Source organism: Rana temporaria, chromosome 5 (genome assembly GCF_905171775.1).
Source record: "Rana temporaria chromosome 5, aRanTem1.1, whole genome shotgun sequence".
In the NCBI taxonomy this organism is placed as follows: Eukaryota; Metazoa; Chordata; class Amphibia; order Anura; family Ranidae; genus Rana; species Rana temporaria.
The window spans coordinates 48367328-48382160 of NC_053493.1; the positions used below are offsets into that span (position 1 = coordinate 48367328).

The 14833-nt window shown below is 47.2% G+C and overlaps 1 protein-coding gene across 1 annotated transcript in view; it reads right to left on the reverse strand.

Annotated features, from left to right (window-relative positions):
• Positions 1–10970, reverse strand: part of PIP4K2A (phosphatidylinositol-5-phosphate 4-kinase type 2 alpha) — a 174995-nt gene extending 164025 nt beyond the window's left edge. The window contains exon 1 of the mRNA XM_040352509.1: positions 9579–10970. Coding sequence (XP_040208443.1) covers positions 9579–9719 — 141 coding nt within the window. The 5' untranslated portion in view covers positions 9720–10970. The remainder of the gene's footprint in view (positions 1–9578) is intronic.
• Positions 10971–14833: the final 3863 nt, after the last annotated feature.

Here is a 14833-nt window from a genome sequence, read left to right on the forward strand (position 1 = left end):
GCTTGCCCAAGTTTTACCCCTTCTATATGTTCAGCCCTCGCATGCATAAGCCGACGTCTCCTCACTGAACCTTATTTGCCATTATAGAAGCCCAATCACCCAGAATGTCTAGGTTAGCGTGTAAACTGGAGAATCTTCCACTGATTGGATTACACTACATAGCTCGGTGTCACCTGCAAACATGGAAAGTGTACTTTAATCCTAAATGCTGCATTATTTATAAATAAGCTAAACAGTAAGCCCTCGGGCACACGGGGCATTTGGTCATCTCTCTTAGATGACTTGCCTCCAGGCAGCAGTGCAGAAAAACTATTGACAATGCATTTAGGCACGTCAAGTGTTTTGGCGTGAAGTCACTTCACTGGCAAGAATAATATTTTTTTTATGGTTTCTTACCCTTTTTTTATCTTATACGTTCTGGTTTTCCTGAGGGCAGTGGTTTTGTAGTTGTGGCTGTACAGATGCCCCTTAGGAAGGCAGTATTACCATTAACCTCAGGAAAAACCCATACCTAAACCGAGATCTTGCAGTTCTGTCATACTGCGCATGTGTAAGATGAAGCACATGTTGTGCGCTTAATCTCGCTCACATTTGTTTCTCAAGTTCCTCCCGCCAACACCAAACGAGGGAGCACAAGCCCTCCCGCCGACACCAAACGAGGGAGCACAAGCCCTCCCGCCGACACCAAACGAGGGAGCACAAGCCCTCCCGCCGACACCAAACGAGGGAGCACAAGCCCTCCCGCCGACACCAAACTAAACTGGCCCTTTGTTTAGAACGTTTGGAGACCCCTGTTCTAGAGAATGAAATGGTGATCGTTCCAATTATTCATGTCACACATTGTTAGCGACATCATGGGAAGCTGGCAGCACTGCAATGGGGCAGAGGGGGCTCCACAGGCAGCAGAAGGAAGGGGAACCTGGACAGGAGGAGAGGTGGCATTTACTGGAATCAATCCCCTGTGGTTCCCCCTGCAGCAGCTAAAAGCAGCGGGAGGGAGGAGGGAACTACAGGGGACCAGTACATTTTCCAGTAAATACCGCCCCATGGTTCTCATTCATTCTGCTGCCTGAGCCCTGTACGGGGGGGGGGGGGCGATGCTACCCCCTTAGCGAAGGCCCTGCAGGGAAGCAAGACCACCCTTTCATGTCCCTAAAGCCTCATACACACGATCGGACTTCCATCTGACATATCTGTGGATTTTTGTCCAAAGGACGTTGGCTGTGAACTTGTTTTGTACACAGACAGCAGAACTTTTTCATCCAACATTCACGAAACTACATGGTTTTTCAGCTCTTTACTGCCACCCTTTGGGCAACTTCTGCTAATGTTGTCTGATCTTTAGCATTGTATTCGTGTACACACGCTCTGATTATCCACCATCGGACATTTGTTGCCGAAAAGTTTGAGAGCATTCACAGCGAACATTTGTCCGATGAAAAACAATTGTCCGATGGAGCATACACACGGATTGTCCGATAGAACACGTCCGTCGGATAATTGTTGTCAAAAAGTCAGATCGTGTGTATGGCCTTTAGACAGAAAAAGGACATTCAACCACTGCAGTGCCGGCACAGACCCACTATAAGAGAACGTCTTTACTTTTTCTGCAGTTCAACTTTAAAACCTTACACTTCTCAGAGTACGAAACATTCAATTTCAGTTCTAGGAATGAGACATTTAGTACAACGTTCAATCCATTTACAAGTTCTTCTTCAATTCACAGAAAGGGTAAGAAAAGAAAAAGAAAAGCGATATTTAAAGTTTCCTGCCCCACAGCCATCTGCAAGCAGAGATCATATTTCCTTCAATCCACTAATCAGATTAAACTTTCACGGGTGACACTCCAGGATTTGAAAACGGCAGGAAAAGCACACACCCTATTAGGACACGTGTATGAACACAGATACAGATCACATTAGGGGTGCGAGTGAAATCAATTCTTACACATGATCAGCAGCGGTATTTTATTACCTGATCTGCATACCGGTTTCCGCTACACGACTCTGACTACTGACACCATTACACCAGTATGACAGCCGGGGAACTAGAGTCTCCTAGCAGGACATGGGGATTCCCAACTGGAAGTTTTTTGGCCAGCCTTCTAGGGTAAGGTGACCAGATTTTTAAAATGAAATCCGGGGACATATTTTTTTTTTTTTTTTTTTTTTTTTTTTTTACAAGCAATAACTGCAATCAGCGACTCTGCCCGTCGCCGCTCGCCTCACAGCCTGTCAAGTCTAAAACAGACCATACACGGTCGAATTTCAAATGAATTTTCTTTTCGAAATTTAGAAAGTTTTTTTGGGGGTTTTTTTGTGCGATGCCACCGATGATGCCACCATTGATTTAAAACATTCGGCCAACCAAGCCTTCATGTTGCTACAGAAAATAATGTTCGTGGCCAGGAATCCTCTTTTCTTGCACATGCGCATTTTTTTCTATTACATTTCTCGCACGATTCTCCCATCACGGATTAGAAAATGGTTTGTTTTTCCCAAAATTTCCAACGTCCGAATTTCTCAAATTTGATTGCCGCATGAAAAATCGGCTGTTGCTGCAGCCCACTAATGGTGCGAAATAGGAACGGAAATTCTTAGATATGATTTTTGAAAGAAAATTCTTTCAAAATTCGAACCGTGTATGGCCGGCGTTACTCTCCGGGCCCCGGCTACTACTGGGTGGGGAGCGGAGGAAGATCACTCTGCCAGGGAAGGCAAGGAGATAGGCAGGCGGCTGGCTAAGTCTTAAGCCAAGGCAGAAGAACAGTGAGCGGAGCTGAATGGGCATGCACCGGAAACTGAAGAAATATTCCCTCCGCTCTGATCAGCACATGATCATCAGAAAAGGGCACAGAAAAATGGAAAAAAATACACCCCCTAAGCTAATAGAGAGGGGGGTCTTTGAAATTGCCCCAGCCCCTGTTCAAACCCAATCCAGGTACAAAACTGGGGACAAACTTGGTCTGGGGACAGTGTCCTCATTCCGGGGACTGTCCCCTGAAACCGGGGATGTCTGTCTGGCCACCCTATTCCAGGGGGCCCAAAAGGCCTACCGGTATTACAATAAAAGTAATGAACACTTTACAAAGCTGCGGAGTTTTATTTCTTAGCATGTACTGGGACTCCTTGACTGCACAGACAATTTTATAGAAATTTTGAACTTAAAGCGGTGTTTCACCCTAAAAAACAACTTTATAGCATCTCATTCAGCATAGTAGCGCGAGCTACATTATGCCTTTATATTTTTTTTTGGCGCCGTACTCACTGTTTAATCGAGTAGTAAAATTTCAGACTCCCCGCGGGGAATGGGCGTTCCTATTCAGAGGGCTCGTGATTGACGGCCGGCTATGGCGCGTCACGCTTCACGAAAATAGCCGGAGTAGGTCTCGGCTCTTCCCGGCGCTATACGGCGCCTGCGCACAGACATCGGAGCCGACTGCGCAGGCGCCGTGAAGAGCAAACACCTATTTCGGCTATTTCCGTGAAGCGTGACGCGCCATAGCCGGCCGTCAATCACGAGTTCTCTGAATAGGAACGTCCATTCCCCTGAAACTTTACTACGCGATTACAGAGCGAGTATGGTGCCAAAAAAAATAAAAAGGCATACTGTAGCTCACGCTACTATGCTGAATGACATGCTAGAAAAAATTTTTTTTAGGGAGAACCCCCGCTTTAAAGCAGAGTTCTGCCGGAAAAAAAAAAAAAAAAAAATAGTTTACGTCAGCAGTTACAAATACTGCAGCTGCTGACTTTTAATATTAGAACACTTAACTGTCCAGGGCGCCCGCAATGCCCTCACCGGAAACTGATCTGTCCCTCGGCTCCCGGGTGGAGGCGCCGCCTTCATCAGTAAGGAAATCAGGCAGTGAAGCCTTGCGGATTCACAGCCTGGGTTCCCTACTACACATGTGCGAGTCGCGCTGCATGTTCCGAGTGGTTCCTGCTGTCTTCTGGGATATGTGTCTCCCCCAGAAGACAGTGTAATGGATGGAAGAGGGGGCAGACATGGCGAAGATCGCTGCGGAATCTGTAGCGATGCATTGCAGGAAGTGGGAGCAAATACTTGTATTAGACAGGTATCCGCACCCCCCTGAAAGGTGCCAAATGTGACCTCGGAGGGGGGGGGGGGGGGGGGGGGGGGGGGGGGGGGGAGGGGGAACCAGAAAAGCATAAGTTCTATTTTTGGATGGAACTCTGCTTTAAAGTGGTTGTAAATATCAAATATGAACAAAGCATATCCCTCTATAGTGTGTACTTGTCTCAAGTTTTTATTTTACTGCATTCACTGCATGAAGATAAAAAGCCTTCTGTGTGTAGATCAGTAGAGACCACTGATCTAGAGTCTAATCCAAGTGTCCGGCGCCCCACGTGTAGATTAGGGGGCCAGGCAATTTGGGGCAGGACTTGAAAATTGCCGTTGACAGACACTCTCCATCCAATCTGACAGAGCTTGAGATATTGTGCAAAAATGTCACTCTAGATGTGCAAAGCTGGTAGAGACATCCCCAAAAGACTTGCAGCTGTAATTGCGGTGAAAGGAGGTTCTACAAAGTATTGACTCCGGGGGGGGCTGAATACAAATGCACACCACACTTTTCACATATTTAATTCTAAAAAAAAAATAATAATTGAAAACCATTTATCATTTTCCTTTCACTTTACAATTATGTGCCCCTTTGTGTTGGTCCATCACATAAAATACATGTACGGTTTTGGTTGTAACATGACAAAATGTGGAAAATGTCAAGGGGTATGAATACTTTTTCAAAGGCACTGTAAGTAGGCAAGGGGTGTCTGTAGTTAAAAACAGAGCAGAGCAAACTTGGGGCAGGGCCGAGCAACAGTTCTGTGTGTAAATGGACATGCAGAACAGCAGCTCAGGAGCAAGCCCGTTTGGGAGCTCCCATTGCAAGCTGCTTGCTCTGGGGGCACCCAGCAGGAGGGAGGGGCCAGGAGACCAGTGGGGGACCAGAGAAGAGGAGAATCGGCACTGCTCTGTGCAAAAACCACTGCAGGTAAATGTGGCATATTTATTTAAAGAAATGCCTTCAATATAACTTTAAGTTGGATAATGTTTTTGCTATAGGTGTAGGCCATATACTTACCTCCTGAAGCCTGAGTGAAAAACCTCCCAGAGGTGGCATCATTCTGTCTTGTCTTGTTGCTAGGATGTTGCCAAGACACTCCCAGCTGTTACTGCTCACTCACACCCATGTAATTCCACCATCTCCTCCGTCAAAGCATCTCTGAGCTCAGAGAGGGAGAGGGAGAGGGAGAGAGAATGCAAAGGGGTTTAAAATTGTAGCGTCTTAGGAACAGGGCAGGACGGGATGATTCCACCTCTTGGCACTGCTGTATCCTGGCCTAGGCCAACAAGGCCCAGGCCTAGGGCAGCATTTTGCAGGGGGGCAGCACGAACAGTGTCTCTGCTGGCTTGCGCTACACTGTTAGGCAAATAAGTTTAGCCCCCCCATAAATCGGCCGCACTGCTTCCAGTATGTGGGCGGCTGGCATTCTACCATGCCTGTCCCATTGCAGAGATTTCCTTCACTTCCTATCCCATAGCCAAACAGGAAGTGAGAGGAAATCTATGCAAATTAAGGCAATCCATTGCCCCCCCCCCCACCCCCCAGGCCATCAGAACAAGTGTCCCCACTTGAAAATGTCAGGATGGGTCTTAAACCACAAGGGGTGTGGCCTTGACAGGAAGGGGTGGGTCATAGTTAAATTAGGGGGTGCACGAGTTTAGTCAGGCCTAGGGCAGCACAAAACCTAACCTGCCTCTTGGAGTTTTTCAGCCGAGACATAAATGGCCTACACCTTTAAAAACAAGGGCCCGGATTCAGATAGATTTGTCTATCCATCTGCGGGCGTAACGTATCTCAGATACGTTACGCCGCTGTAACTTTGGGCGCAAGTTCCGTATGCAGAAAGAACTTGCGCCCTTAGTTACGGCGGCGTATCGTATGTGTGGCGGCGTAAGCCCGCCCAATTCAAATGGGGATGTTGTGGGCGTGTTTTATTTAAATTTAAGATGACCCTGCGTATTTTACGTTCTTTGTGAACGGCGCATGCGCCGTCCGTGAAATATCCCAGTGTGCATTGCTCCAAAGTACGTTGCAAGGACGTATTGGATTAGACGTGAACGTAAATGACGTCCAGCCCTATTCGCGAACGACTTACTCAAACGACGTAAAATTTTCAAAACTCGGCGCGGGAACGATGTCCATACTTAACTATAGGTACGCCTCATATTAGCAGGGGTAACTATATGCCGAAAAAAGCCTAACGTAAACGACGTAAAAAATTGCGCCGGCGGGACGTACGTTTCTGAATCGGCGTAAATACCTAATTAGCATATTCCTTGCGTAGCTATACGGAAGCGCCACCTAGAGGCCAGCGTAAATATGCAGCCTAAGATACGACGGTGTAAGACACTTACGCCGGTCAGATCTTAGGGAAATCTATGCGTAACTGATTCTCTGAATCAGGCGCATAGATACGGCAGCCCGCACTCAGAGATACGATGGCGTATCTGGAGATATGCCGTCGTATCTCCTATCTGAATCCGGCCCAAGATCATCATCTAACTTTGGTTAAAACTACAGTTTAATTTTTTTTATCTACAGGCAGTTTTATTGGTAAAGGCAAACTAACCCTTTAAATCACCTTGTGGTTCTCAATGTCACAGCCGGGTTAGAAGATCCCATTGCTGTGCAACCAACCTGCAGCACACACACACAGGGGCCGCTGAGAGCGTCTAACCTGACACCGCTGTCAATGTGATACTTCCTGGCCCTTCTGTATATACAGATAAGAGGAAACACCAGGTTATCTTTGGAGCAGAGACAGAACTGAAAGCTGTAAAACGAATATAGATTTCCTCAAATACTCTGCAGAACTGTGTGGAGCAGCTCTGACGTCTGGAGTGGACGCTGGGCCCGCTAATATCTTTGGAAGTGGAGCACATCGCTATTTAGAAAGGTCAGAATCAGGGGTGACCACCATCCTTGTTCACACCGACAGTTCCAAAACGCATGACAATTTGCACCCCATTGCCGGCAATGGAACCACTCATGTCGCAGCGATCATGAAAAAGGTTCCTGCACTACTTTTTCTTCCAATTTCATTGCGACTTGCATAGGCTTTTGTTAAATGAAGTCGCAAGCTGCAATGAAATCAGCGGTGCAAAAAAAAAAAAAAAATCGCACCGATCTGCGGCTTTGAAATTGCACTGAAGTGTAATTTCAAAGCCGTACCAGTGTGAACCAGGGCCCCACAGCTATATGTAACAAATGGTGGTGATGATGATATCATTGACATAATATGGCCATAACTGAACAATCACATGGAGTTTGGCCTGAATCTTAGTTATTCCTTAGTGGCTACACTCACTACTCCACTGTATGTATGGAGGAATGTAGCCGCCCATGGACAGCAGCATTTTCAACCTGTGGAGAGTGTAGTGTTAGATGGAATTTACATAAGTAACTAAAAAATCCAAGTCCAACTAGTAAGTAAACCCCCTATCAGTTTCAGCCAAGGAAGCTGCCATCTTTGGCTCTGTTTAATCTGCAACTGCCATAATCCTGCACATGTTATCAGTTAGGACACCAGCCATTGGATGGTTTGACAGTTTGGTTGAGAGCATAACCAATGGGAATGTTTAATTTCCGTCACGTGCAATAAATAAAATGGTTTTATGGATGGGTTTTCTTCTGCTTTAAAGCAGAACTTTGCCCAAAAAGGGGAAGTTACGCTCCAACCCACCCCCCTCCATATTTGATATTGTTTGTGGGGGGGGGGGGGGGGGGGGTTCGCAGGTACCTAGTTTTGGCAGATACCCACTCCCACTTCACCGAGGCAATCTAAGTGGAAGTTTTCCCACACGTCACAGGTCCCAATAGGCTGTGGGACCATACACAGTGTGCAGACGCAAGAAGTGGGAAGACTCGCAAAGAACTGGCCCGGGTGGGGACAGTGCTGGATCCCGGGACAGGCAAGTTTATTACAAGTCAGCAGCTACAACAACCCGGAAATAACGCCGGGAGGCATGTCGCCGGTCACAGCGGTGAGCAGGGCTGCTGCAACAGGTTCGATCCAAGGTAAGCATTTCATAATGAGCTAGTATGTGATACATGCCTTTGTCTTACAGGTTTTTTTTTTTTTTCGGGGGGGTTTTCAACCATGAAAAAACGCACCGCAAAAAGCACTGCAGAAATGGAACCAGGCGTAACACGAGCAGTTACCAAGAAAAGTTTTCTTCATTATGGGATAAAGGTTTTACATAAACCATTGTAAGCACCGCTGTCGGTGTTAAATGGTTTGTCTCAACCATCTAACTGCCGCTTCTCCTTGGGAGGATCATCCGGTGAAATTAAAAAGGAAAAAAAAATAAAAAAAGAATGCAGCCACCACATCCAAAGATTAAAAAGCAGCAACAAAATTACATTTTAGTTCCTGGGTTAAGATACACTTTATAAAAAAAAAAAAAAAAACACAAACAAACACACAATCCCGACAAAAAATGGATTAGTTAAAATAGGCAAAAAATAATTGGCAGTTACCAACCAGAAATCATTTTCATTGTTCTGACCCAATGAATGGTTAAAGTGAACCTGTAATACCCTCTTGGTTTAATACACTGAGTAGGTGGCAGCAGGTACCCCCAATATGAAAACGTCTCTGTGCTCCAGGAGGCCAAAACTTCTAGGACTTTCTGAAAGTCGTATCGTTGGCTCCACCGCACATCCCAGAACCTCAATGCCTCAGCAACCTACCAAGAATGGCCATTAAAGGATACCGATGGCTACTGCTCTTGTTAAAGATTTCAGAAAAAACTGCACAGGGGAGCATTTGGCACACCCTGGGAGTCATATATTCAGAAGCCACAGGTACCCGCTTGTACTGCCACTACAGGGGCACTTAAAAAAACATGACCAGCTGTGCTGGGTTAAACATTGCACATCATTCCTCACTGCAATGACTTATTAAATAAACCCAGAACCATCTACAATAGAATTGGTGATTTATAAAAGGAAAGAAGCTTTGAGAGCAAACCACAAGACATCCAGAGACATAAATATGCCAATGATCAAATACAGAAAGAAATAACCCCCTAATCTGGTTAGCCACTGGATATCCCAAGGTTGATGGGGAAAATAACAAAAAACAAAACAAAAAAACAAATGCACTCTTTTGTATATAAGGATCTACATGGGGTAACACAAAGTAATGCATTAGTGTAAAAAAATATTATTATAAATAATAACAACAACAACAACAACAAATAAAATGCAATGAACAGAGTACAGTTACCCAAAGGCTACACTCATCATGATGCAAGGTAGCAGTTATTTGCCATGGGTTACTGCACACTGCTCAATAATCAAGGCTAGCATTCATCCCCTGATACCACCATAGAGGCAGAACACTGCAGCACACTGGAAAATCAGCCCAGGTCCCATATGTATTTGGATGGACTGTCACCAGCTGGGACAAGCAGGCAGCCAGGAACACAAACACAAGGTACAGGAGACCCATCCATCAATCATGACAACCCCCCCCCCCCCTTACCGAATGATTGACTCCCCACATCAGGACACTGAGCAGAGGATCGCTGGCCCGGAAGAGCTTGACTTTCTGAGCCACAAAATGTTTCTTCTTCGTCTTGGTCTTGCTGGCCAAAGTGGACGCAATACTGCTGGCCGTTGCCATGGTTGGCACCTCCAGGATATCCAAGCAGATTTGGTCTTGAAGAAGGTCACCCACTGAAAAGTCAGGCAAGAACCCAATGTGTCATCTAGTCCCAAGGCCCCCCTCCTCCCAAAAGGCAAAGCACCAAAATATCCAAGGGGTCTTGTCACAAAGAACGTCAAGGAAGAATCCTTACAGCCCAATGTCTCGTCTAGGCCAAAAGGAAAAGCTCTAAAATATCCAAGTTGACCTGTTTTGAAGAACGTTACCCAGTTAAAAGTCAAGAAAGAACCCACAGAACCCAAAGTCTCATTTAGTCCCAAGGGCCCCAAAGCTCCAAAATATTAAAGTTGACCTGTCGTAAAGAATGTCACCCACTTAAATGTCAATCATGAACCCTCAGAGCCCAACGTCTTGTTTGGGCCAAAGGAAAAAGCTCCAAAATATTCAAGAGGACCTGTCCCGAAGAACGTCACCTACTCAAATGCCCAAAATATCCGTGTGGACCTGTCCTGAAGAATGTCACCCACCTAAAAGCCCAAAATACACATGTTGACCTGTCCTGAAGAATGTCACCCACCTAAAAGCCCAAAATACGCATGTAGACCTGTCTTGAAGAATGTTACCCACTTTAAAGTGAAGAATGAAACCTCAGAGCCCAATGTCTTGTCTAAAGCTCTTGTGAAGAATGTCACCCACTTAAAAGTCAAGAAAGAACCCGCAGAGCCCAATTAGACGTATCTAGTACAAAGGGCCCCAGCGAAGATGAAGCTTCAAAATATCCAAGTTGACCTATCTTAAAGAACGTCACCCACTTAAAATGTCAAGCACGAACCCTTTAGAGCCCAACGTCTTGTCTAAAGTATCCAAGTGGACCTCTTGCGAAAAACGTCACCCACTTAAAAGTCAAGAAAGAACCCACAGAGCCCAATGTGTCATCTAGTCCCAAGGGCCCCAGTAAAGGCAAAGCTCCAAAATATTTGACCTGTCTTAAAGAACGTCACCCACTTAACAGCCAAGCAATAACCTACAGAGCCCAATGTCTCGTCTAGTCCCGAGGGCCCCCAGCTGAAGCCCCAAAATATCCAAGTTGACCTGTCTTGAAGAACGTCACCCCCTTAAAAGTCAAGGAAGAACCCACAGAGCCCAATGTGTCATCTAGTCCAAGGGGCCACAGCAAAGGCAAAGCTCCAAAATATCTGACCTGTCTTAAAGAACGTCACCCACGTAACAGTCAAGCAGTAACCCGCCGAGCCCAATGTGTCATCTAGTCCCAAGCGAAAGGGCACCTCCAATATATCTGACCTGTCTTGAAGAACGTCACCCACTTAACAGACAAGCTGTAACCCGCAGAGCCCAATGTGTCATCTAGTCCCAAGGGCCTCAGCGAAAGGGTACCTCCAATATATCTGACCTGATATGAAGAACGTCACCCACTTAACAGACAAGCAGTAACCCGCAGAGCCCAATGTGTCATCTAGTCCCAAGGGACTCAGCGAAAGGGCACCTCCAATATATCTGACCTGGTATGAAGAACGTCACCCACTTAACAGACAAGCTGTAACCCGCCGACCCCAATGTCTCATGTAGCCCCAGGGGCCCCAGCCAAGGTTGAAGCTCCAAAAACACCAAGTTGACCTGTCTTGAAAAACGTCACCCACTCAAAAGTCAAGCATGAACCCCCATCTAGGTCCAAAAGGCAAAGCTCCAAAATATCCAAGAGGACCTGTCCTGGGCAGCGAAGGATCTGCAGAGCCCAACGTCTCCTGGTAAAGCACTGGAGACCCTGCAAAGTTTTTACGTGTGGCGCATAGGAAGAGGAGAGGACAGAGCGGTCCCAGGCAGGCAGATTTGGATGTGTAGCTGGGGAGAGGAGACGTCTGTGATCTCCCAGATCTGTAGGCGTTTCCCTCTCTATCTTTTCTCCCACATCCACTAGCAGATGTGGCCCCCTTCTTGTGTTGCTGTGATGCCAGGCGGTGGTGGGGGGCTTGATTGGATGCACCTCCTCCCTCCTATCCATCCATGTCCTCTGGTGACAGCAGGGAAGACTGATGCTGCAGCAGCTGCTTGCTGAAAGACACACATAGATTGCTGCTGCTGCTGCTCAGGATGATTGCCCAGCCCGGCTCGTACACCCACATACACACACGGATCTTCCCCTCCTACTGCAGCCTGAACCCTCCCTGCGGACCAGCCACATCCTCCATGTACTCCTCCATGTATTCCTCCTCCATGTACTGCTCCATGTACAGCATTGCAGTCACAGGCCAGTCTCTCCTTTATATGTGGGGGGTAATGCTCCCTCGGCTGCCTAGCCGCCTTCCCCTACTGCCGCTGCTGCCCGAGCTGCTGGCTGCATCTTCCCAGCGCTTCCGGCCGCTTGCAGCCCGTCTGAGTGACAGCGCTGGAGGAGGAGAAAGGAGGGGCGGCCGGGCCCGTCCTTTTCTTCTCTTCTTTTTTTTTTCACAGGCGCTGTAGCGCAGGGATTCTTGGTTTCATCAGCCAGTGCCCTCGGCAATAGACGTGCGGGAGGGTGTGAAATAAAAAAAAAAAAAGGTTTTTCTCTCAGTGTCTAAGTCAAGCAGCTTGTCAGTTAGGTTTAGGGTCACTCCCTACTGTCATTGTTGGGGCTCATTCTTCACACACGCTTTGACATTTTAGATATCATGGACGCCCATTACTGCGCCCAAAGCGTTAGGATGCGTTATTGATGCGTCTAGGATTGTTTTTCGCTGATCGTTTTAGCGGCGCTTTACCGCTGTTTAACCACTTCCTACCCAGGCCAATTTTGGGCTTTCAGCGCTGTCACTTTTTAAATGACAATTGCGCGGTCATGATACACTGTACCCAAACATAATTTTATCATTTTGTGTTTTTTTTTGCTAAATAATTTATATAAGATACAGAAAATAAAAAAAAATACATTTATTTTCTTTGTTTCTGTTATAAAATGTTGTAAATAAGTACGTTTTCTCCTTCACTAATGGGCAATGACTGATAAGGCGGCACTGATGAGGTGGCACCAATGAGGTGGCACTAATGAGGTGGCACTAATAAGGTGGCACTGATAGACACTGATGTTGGGCATTGATAGGCAGGACTTATAGGCAGCACTGATGGGCACTGATATGCAGCACTGATGGGCATTGATAGGCGGCACTGATGGGCACTCATAGGTGGCACTAATGGGCACTGATAGGCAACACTGATGGGCACTGAAAGGCTGCACTGATGGGTACTTACTGTATGGGTGGCACTGTTAGGCGGCACTGATGGGGACGGATAGGCGGCACTGATAGTCATTGAGGGACACTGATAGATGGCACTGATAGGCATCACTGATGGCACTGACAGGCATTGCTGATGGGCACTGGTTTTTAATCATATCTGGGCACTGATTGGCATCATGTCTGGGCACTGACTGGCATCCCTGGTGTTCCAGGCTGGCATACCTAGTGGCCATCCATGATCAGCATCCCTGGTGGTCCTGGTGGCATCCCTGGAGGTCCTAGGCAGGCATTCGCATGAGGGAACTGGGATGTTAGGCAGCACAGACCCCCCGTCAGGAGAGCTGCCGATCGGCTCTCCTCTACTCGCGTCTGTCAGACACGAGTGAGGAAAAGCCGATACATGGCTTTTTCGACTTTTCCCTTGCATAGCAAAATGACAGCCGAACGGTGGTTGATTTATCCTGACTGGACGTCATATGTCGTCCAGCAGAATAAGCCGCGGGGGCACGCAGCGATCGTTGGGCTGGTGTGTCAGTGTGACACACCGCATCACTGATCTCGGTAAAGAGCCTCTGACGAATGCGCTTTACCACGTGATCAGCTGTGTCCAATCACTGACAGACTGACACACCACCACCACCGATCGCTGTGTGCCCCCGTGGCTTATCCTACTGGGCGTCATATAATGTTCAGTCAAAATAACTGAACCACCGCCCATCCGTCATTTTGCTATCAGCCGGGCGGGAAGTAGTTAAGCCGCACATAGAATGGGTTAAAAATGCCCGTGTTGCGGCACTTCTGAAGCGATTCCTTTCAATCGGCAGGGGCATTTTGGGAGCTCAAACGGCCCCAAAGATGCTGCTTGCAAGACGTTTTCTAACGTCCCACAAGCGCACCACCCCAGTGTGAAAGCACACGGACAGCATGGGAGGCAGTTTACAGACATTGGGCCAGATTCAGATAGGTTAGCGGATCTTTAGATCCGCGTAACCTATCTGATTTACGATCCGCCGCCGCAAGTTTTTGAGACGAGTGCTTAATTCAGAAAGCACTTACCTCAAAACTTGCAGCAGCATATCGTAAATCCCCCGGCGGAATTCAAATTCCGCGGCTAGGGGGAGTGTACTATTCAAATCAGGCGCGTCCCCGCGCCGAACGAACAGCGCATGCGCCGTCCGGAAATTTTCCCAGTGTGCATTGCTCCAAATGACGTCGCAATGACGTCATTGGTTTCGACGTTTACGGAAATTACGTCTATCCGTATTCGCGAATGACTTACGCAAACGACGTAAAAAATTCAAATTTAGTCACGGGAACGACGGCCATACTTAACATTGGCTGCGCCTCATAGACCCAGGGGTAGCTATACACCGGAAAAAGCCGAACACAAACGACGTAAAAAAAAAACGGCGGGCGGTCGTTCGTTTCTGAATCGGCGTAACTCCTCATTTGCATATTCCTTGCGTATACAAACGGAAGCGCCACCTAGCGGACAGCGTGAGATTGCAGCCTAAGATCCGACGGTGTAAGTCACTTACACCTGTCGGATCTTAGGGAGATCTATGTGGAACCTGATTCTATGAATCAGGCGCATAGATCCGACCGACGGAACTCAGCGATACGATGACGTATCAGGAGATACACCGTCGTATCTCTTTGTGAACCCGGCCCATTATTTCTAGCGCTAAAATGCCTGAAAACTGCCTCGGTGTGAAAGGGGTCAAAATCCTCATACACGCGATCGGACTTCAATCGAAACAAATCCATTGATTTTTGTCCGAAGGGAGTTGGCCGTGAACAACGTGGTTTTTCAGCTCTTTACCGCCACCCTTTGGGCAACTTCTGCTATTGGTTTCCTGATGTTTAGCATTGGTTCGGAGTAGAGCTGTACGAGCAATTTTT